General features: G+C 34.9%; 2 protein-coding genes across 2 annotated transcripts; both read right to left on the bottom strand.

Moving 5' to 3' along the window:
• Positions 1-202: 202 nt before the first annotated feature.
• LOC128996012 (uncharacterized) lies at positions 203-1529 on the bottom strand. Its single transcript, XM_054421128.1, has 2 exons — positions 1334-1529; positions 203-636 (listed from the first exon to the last, which is right to left on the bottom strand). The coding sequence occupies exons 1-2, from the start codon at positions 1437-1439 to the stop codon at positions 203-205; spliced, it is 540 nt and encodes a 179-aa protein (XP_054277103.1). The 5' UTR covers positions 1440-1529.
• An 11-nt stretch (positions 1530-1540) lies between these two features.
• Positions 1541-5899, bottom strand: LOC128996005 (uncharacterized). The gene is made up of 3 exons (XM_054421116.1): positions 5780-5899; positions 3456-3604; positions 1541-1590 (listed from the first exon to the last, which is right to left on the bottom strand). Exons 1-3 carry the CDS (start codon positions 5890-5892, stop codon positions 1541-1543), a joined length of 312 nt encoding a protein of 103 aa, XP_054277091.1. The 5' UTR covers positions 5893-5899.
• Between the last annotated feature and the right edge of the window lie 1490 nt (positions 5900-7389).

Genomic DNA, 7389 nt, shown 5'->3' with positions numbered 1-7389 from the left:
ACATAACTTACAAACCAACCAAAACAACTTGTTGAAGTATTTGAACATTTTAAACCAGTGCTACTTCCAGATATTATTTAGTTCAGTGGTCAGAGGGATAAATTAATCACAATTACACATGGACATATTTTCATTGAAAAAAACAAAATGGTTTGCGGATAAGAAATGGTGATGATAATAAAGAAATAACACTAAATTTACTCTAGTGATTTATTGGGGAAAAAACTTTGAATACTTGGCCAACTATTGCCCGGCATAGCGGGCAAGTCGTTGGCAAGCGGATTGGGGTGTCCTCTACTTCACCATTACCAACTGTAACACTATGGTATACCTCTCTTTGAATAAATTCGTTTACACAACGACCACAAAGGACAATGTGTCCGCATGGACCGCAGAGGCGGGTTGCCCGATACTCCATACAAATTAGGCATACTGGTCCCTCTTCTGCCGCTTCCACAGTTTCATCAGGATCCCGCCGTAAACATCGCATGAGGCCCTCCCGTTGTTTTCTTATGTCCTCCAAGGACATGAACTCCTCAGCACACAGCTGGACCGGATTCCACTGATAGTCGTTGTACAGCGAGGTGGGAAGGGCTTCAGGGACCATCGCTGTTATTTGAGGTTGAAGCTCCATGACTGAATAAAAATCAAACAAATAATAATGTAGTTAGTTTGTTGTGTGAAATAAAATTTTGAATATTCCGTCAGGGCTTTGCCGCAGTAGTTTTTAAAGTTACTACGTTACCCTTAATAATATGGAGAAAAGATTTCTTTACATTTGAACAGATGTATCATTTGAATTTATATTAATAATTTAGGTACTGTCTAAGGGAGTATGTTTTATCTATGGTACTGTGTAACAGATATTAAAAAACAACCACAGAATCTTGATACTATTTTACCAAATTAATAGGTTAGGATCTATGACGTTCAACAATATTAAAAAGTTAAACCGTTCAACAACAGAGGACAGCACTATTTTTTTCTTTCCCGCGTTGTGAAGCACGGGTGGCTAAAACAGCCAGTGTAAAAATAATACTAATTGAAAACACAATCTAAAATGCAAGGTGGAAAAATCCCATGACTGTTTGATGTCAAAAATAATTAAAGGTAGAGTTTCAAAACTTAGTACCGGCCACGTTGCAGAGGAATGGTCCAGGTATACACTCGGTCAGGCCTAATCCACTGTCGTCAAAACATAGCTATGGTTGTGGTGGCGCGCAACCCCGTCCCAGCGGTCATTGCCACTAAATAACTCGGCCCAGTACAAATTCTATAAATCGAACGGGTGATCTTAGTGACAGGACATTTTAAGACGTGGTGGAAATATTACCTGGTTGTAAATTGTGCAGCTCTATCTCATCGTCAGCGTCGCCTGGCTGGTACGATTCCGCAAGAGTTGATATTTTGTGAATCGCAGCGGATAAAAACTCTGCCATTGATATTACATGGTTGTTGATTTTCTCTTGAATTTTTGCAATATCCGCATCCTGCAGCAGCCACTTATTCTTTCTTCCTCTAGCGCAGTCCCTCCCTCGACTCAACTGAGTGAAGAATTTGTTTCCTTCACCGAAATTGCCAGCAACTTACCTGAAGCATAAAATGGAGTATTACTATCACAATTTGGCAATTATTGTGTTTATTATAACTAAAATAAGAGTTCACTTCAAAATCATGCATAAAAATGAACGATGATGTTTAAAAGAAAAAAAAAATTACGGTGAAAATGACGATTGTAGACGAATGAGTGGTGTCGTGCTTGCAATTAACGGATTCAAACGATCAATGGCTTTAATTATTGCGTATAATTTACTGATTATTTTGAGTCGATAATATATAAAAATACCTAAACAATACTGGAGGTATTGATTTTCAATCATAGAAAAACCTTATAAAAAAAAGTATGTTAATTGTTTGCGTTTGCTTGAAACTCGTCCGATTTGAATAACAAATAGCTCAAATGATAGCCGGTATTTCACTGGAGCTTCCTAGATCATAATATATAGGATTTTATAATTATAACTTTTGAAATGCACCTTAAATTGAAGTAAGAAATCGAAAATAAATCAAATTTACGTGTTTTGATCGAGTAATACAGTAAATCGCATATATGCCGATGCTTGATGTGATGTCTGAGAGTGCATAACTTCAATTTGAGACCTCAATCGTGAGAGTCGGTCGGATAGAAGAGCCAAACAAACTCGGAAAAGAAAACCCTATTTTTAAAGAAAATTTTTTTGTAATTTAAAATAAATATATTAAAAGTAGGCTATATTATAAAATAAAAATTATGCTATTTTTTATTAATATTACCATTGACTATTGGATACTGAAGTTGATTTCATAGTACGTACATTAGAAAATACGTTATTCAGATGTAATAATTTTCAATAATTGAATACCAAACAGTAAATACGTTAAATATTCTGAAAATGTAATACAATCGTAGCGCCGCGCAACGCGTCGTGGGACATAGGCTTTTCTCTCTCTCACTCTATATTATATACATACATGTACTGTATATACAGGGTGGGAAAAAGTCTTGGGCCAGTTAAATATTATAAAAAGTACTAAAGGCATAGGTAGCTTCAATTTATTGACTCTCACAAGCGGCCTTGAATATACATAAAGTGCAAATCTGGATCCTCAAACTACGATTTTGGTGGCGGTTGTTTTAATCAGGACTTACGGCCATTCACAAATTAGACAAAGCCCAAAGCTCGTACCGCTAGTTCATTGAAATACAGAACAGGTAGACAGACAGATAGACAGACGGGCGTTCCAAGTAGACTGCGCTGTACGAGCACGATATTCCGCCATTTTTTTGGTGCGCTGTATGAGCACGCGCTGTACGAGCACGTAATCGAATGAGTAACCTCTTATTTTACGTAAATGTATAGGGGTAACGTCATAAAGCAATAACCGAACCAAATCTGCACATAGCAAATTGACGTGAATTTAGTGTCGATTTTTTTTTCTAAAATAGTAGGTCACTGTACTATATTGGAACTGAATAAATAATTGAATAATGAATAAATGAATGAATAATGAATAAATGCACGAACTAGCCTAGAACTGTTTATCATCGTAATTTATATTACAATTTTATTTTATTACAATAAGGTAATTTTATACATCAAATGTCCAGAAAACATAATGCCCTTGAATTTTTCCCCTTTGAATGTTTGCCCTTGAATTGCCTTTAATGTAGAAAAGTGCCCACCGCATGAAAAGGAAAGACGTCCAATGTAGCTTAGAGCCGAGAAGACAATGAATTTATCAGGGGGCTCTGTACTATTTTTAGTCCAAAATTTAAATAATTTTCTAGACTAGGTGTATATATAGATGAATAGGAGAATATAGATTGAATAGATGAAAATATAATATATATATATATATAGAGAGAGAGAGATGAATATTCCAAAAAAATAATACCAGAGGAAAATTAAACTAACCCCAAAAGCCCCAAGCGTTTCCTTGAGGCGTGATGCTACGATTAATGTTCCTATTCAGTGTTTCTTGACAGTTGTTAGTTCTGTTCTTCTGGCCGAACACGGAAAAGGCTGCAGGCGTCACCTTTTCAATCCATTCATCTTTGAAATATCTGTAAGAAGAGTAGTTATGTTTAATTTACAGAACTGAAGTGCTTTGAAGAATAACGTTGTTTGGGTATGGGGAGGGAAGAAATATTACCAATGGCCAAAAAGCCAAAGATCCCACCGTGCAACGACAGTTGATGCCTGGATCATGGATGTATTAAGATTGTGTCAAATATATATACTGTTTTGTTCTAAGTATTCTTATATTAATTTTTAATTTTAATGCACTCTAATAATATGTAACTGATTTCACCACAATCTCCATTTAAATACCATTTCAAATAGTTAAATGTTTTCCTCATAGAGTGCATCAGTATCTTCAAACCCCAATGGTTTCAAGACTAGCTCTCTGATTGGTCACTGATATGTATCACATGACCAACTCCTTCCTTCAGTAGAGTAGTGGCACACTCTTGGGCAAGTCCTGTTGCTATGAGGACTTAACATGCCTTTTCTCCTACATTTTCAAATACCATAAACCTCTATACCAACATAAATATTTAGCGCTGGCTTATAACTTATTATAAAGACAATTGAAGTGTTTTTTAACATCATATAGTGAGAAAAAGTGAACTTATCAACATTATAGCATTTCAGGATTCATCAAAGGGGGCCCCCAGTCTACGCATCAGTTTAATAACAAAAGGTTAGTGTATCCAATTCAAAATTACTATAATACAGTCCACATTGCTTTCTAATTAATATAAATTCCCCACAGATTGCTTATGTATTTTTTTTCATATGCCCTATAATACTTGATATTTATATAAACAAATATTGAATGACCAACATGAAATCCACTTATAAAAAAGTCGATGTATGTGTTGAAGAGAAACTCCCAAACACATTGTTTTACACATGTTGCTATTTGCCACCCCCTTCAGGGTGAAAATCAGTCCAATAGCAGTTTAAAGAGGGGAGCCGAGTATTTTTTCTTGGTAGTCATTATGATGTATGGCCGTATATATAAATTAAAATAGGAATAATACAAATCCAAAACTTAAGCATTGGTAAGGTTTTTGTTGAAACAAAGAGTACGGTAAATGCCCATTGGAAAATATTGATTAGTAATATAAAAATAATAGTAAAAATATAGGGCCTATTGTGATTTGTTCAACATCAAGTATTATACAGAAAAATTAGTAGTCGTTTATATATTATCTTATACAGTGTTTACCACGTAAGGTGTCTCAAATTGATTACGAAACAAAAGGCTTAACGTACTATGACGAAATAAAATTATTTCCCGCTGAATTGACCCCAAGGAATAACGCAAAAATAGTTGAACCCTTTTCAGATACAGAGTGGTGTGCCAAAAACGAGTCACTACTAGTAGTTCCCATCTCGGAACTTTCAAATGTAAACATGTGTCATGTTATACATCACTTTAAAGGTATTTAATAGACAAACATTTAGGAGAAACAGATATAAATTTTCTTTTTCCGTTTTAAAATTGCGACAGTTTATTTGGAAAACATTTATTCGTTTTTAATACTCTGTGTTTCCTATACCAATGCACTTAGCCCTTATCCGATCCTTATTAGCCCTTTTCTCACTCGTTATGAAATTTGCTTCACTGTGATATGCTACAAGTATCGGTTTTTTGAAATAATAAAATTCCCAAAAAATGGATTTTTGAAAATTTAGACTGCAAATGTAAATTGCTTAAAATTTTCAAATAGCAACATATGTCAAGTGGCACATCATTTTATATAGGGTTTTTAATTCATAACAACTTTGTAATTTACACTTACTTCGAATGTCTTTTACATTTTGTGTAGATAAAAAAAAAATCCTATATCAAATGCATGTTATTTGGGTTTAACACTAAATTAAATGGAGCCTTTAGGGAACACCCTGTATATTTATATACATTTTTTCTATACTTATTTTTATACTATTTATATACAAGGTGAGTAGGTTTCAGAAAAACTCCTCAAAAGTTAGAAAAAAATTACACATGTAAAATATGGATAGAGAATTAGAAATAGTTTATCTTTTGAGGGCTGGAAACGAACATTTGCGTGTAAAGAGCAAAAACCTATAAATAAATAAATTTTTAAATGTTTAATGCTGTTAACATTTAACATGCACAATATTATATACTTTTCTAAGAAATGAAGCCAAATACAAAGATTATCAACAGCAAAATGTAGACAGGGAAATAAAGGGTTACTTACGCTATCAGCCGCATAGCCTTTGATTTGTATTCATCATTTGTTGTTTCAACCAAGCTTTCAATTACTCGTAATGCCTCGAGAATTCGACAAGGCGGCAGAAGTGCTGTCACCATTAATCGCTTGGCGACATCACATCCACCAGGTTCCCCATGCTTCAGACCGATCTTTTTTTATTTTCTTTCTATTGCCTGTAACACAGCGTAACACATGTTTCAGGAAGGATTACCAATACATACCCAATCACCAAATCAGCTTTTTATTAGCGAAGAATGATTTAGGCATATCACAGCGTTCCTCACGTGTATTAATGTTTTATAGCTATAGTATATTTCATTACTAGGACCGAAAGTGGCATTTTCCGGAGCGCGCTCAAGTTTTTGTGTGAGGCGAAGCCGAACACAGGAAAACCCAATTTCACATGCGAGGCGAAGCCGAGTATGTGAGAGCTATTTTCACGTACGAGGCGAAGCCGAGGACGGGAATAATAGAGCAAGAGCCGGAAAATAACTTTCGGTACGAGTTATGAACGATACTTTTCATCACAACGCAAAAATACACAAACACAGAATAACAGACCTCAGTAATATTACAACTAGTTTATTTCTAAATTAGTTTTTAAACATCTAAATAAAATGAAATCTTTTAAAAGGAACCCTTCGTATATAACTTATTTCTCAATTAATCTGTTTTAAACATCAAAATCAAAAGAAATTCTAAAGGAAACCTACCTAACATTTAAGAAATTAGAAGTTTATGGTTATGTTTATTGTACAGTTTTCATTGTTGGAGACATTCACTCCTTCGTTTAAAAGTTTTTTTCTGAAGTTCTTGAATCGTTGAAACGTTTGTAGTGGTCGTGTTTGTTTCACCAACTTTTCTTACTTTTCTCTGAGGGCATTCTTCATCTTCTGAGTTGTTAAAAACATGATCAATATCAAAAAAATCGATTTGGCTTCCTGAAGGTGTTTTTTCTACAACATTTCTGTTTGTATTCTTAGCAGCTGTAGAACTCATTGCATGCGGATTTTTAAACAGTTTTCTTGACAGTTGCAATTTTCTTCCAATTGAATTTTCTATGTAACTCTCTGCGACATTAGAGGACTTCCAACCTCCGTGTGATTTAAGGGCAAGTAAATCCCCTCCTCCCTCGACTAGCATGGTGGCTGAGGTACGCCTGAGGGCGTGTGATCCAGTATAGCGCTCCGGTTCGTCTAACTTAAGGTATTCTGCTACCTTTTTTGGGATTGAACTGATTGTGTGACCCCCTACATTTTGTCCCACGCATTTACCCTTCCTGTAGCCAATTAAAAATCGGTTACTTTTCATTTGTCTGGGGCGCAATAACAAGTATTTGCGAATCAAATCACATGGTCTATATGGACAGTTGTCATTGGTTATGGTAAAACTGCGTTTAATGTGTGTTTTGTCATCGTTGAGAAACACGACAAAAAAACTGCCATTGTCTGTAATATCTTCTACTTTTAAATTTATAAGATCGTGGTTTCGACAAGCTCCATAAATACCCAGAGTTAGGATGACCTTGCTCAATAGCCATTCATCATCAGGAGCGTTAACCATGAATCTTTGAATTTCGTCTTCAGTAAAAACCT

This window comes from Macrosteles quadrilineatus, unplaced genomic scaffold, assembly GCF_028750875.1.
Source record: "Macrosteles quadrilineatus isolate MER2022 unplaced genomic scaffold, UCM_ALF_1.0 Scaffold_1__1_contigs__length_201487025, whole genome shotgun sequence".
NCBI lineage: Eukaryota > Metazoa > Arthropoda > Insecta > Hemiptera > Cicadellidae > Macrosteles > Macrosteles quadrilineatus.
The sequence above is the reverse complement of the archived record's forward strand: the minus strand, read 5'-3'. Positions and strand labels throughout refer to the sequence as shown.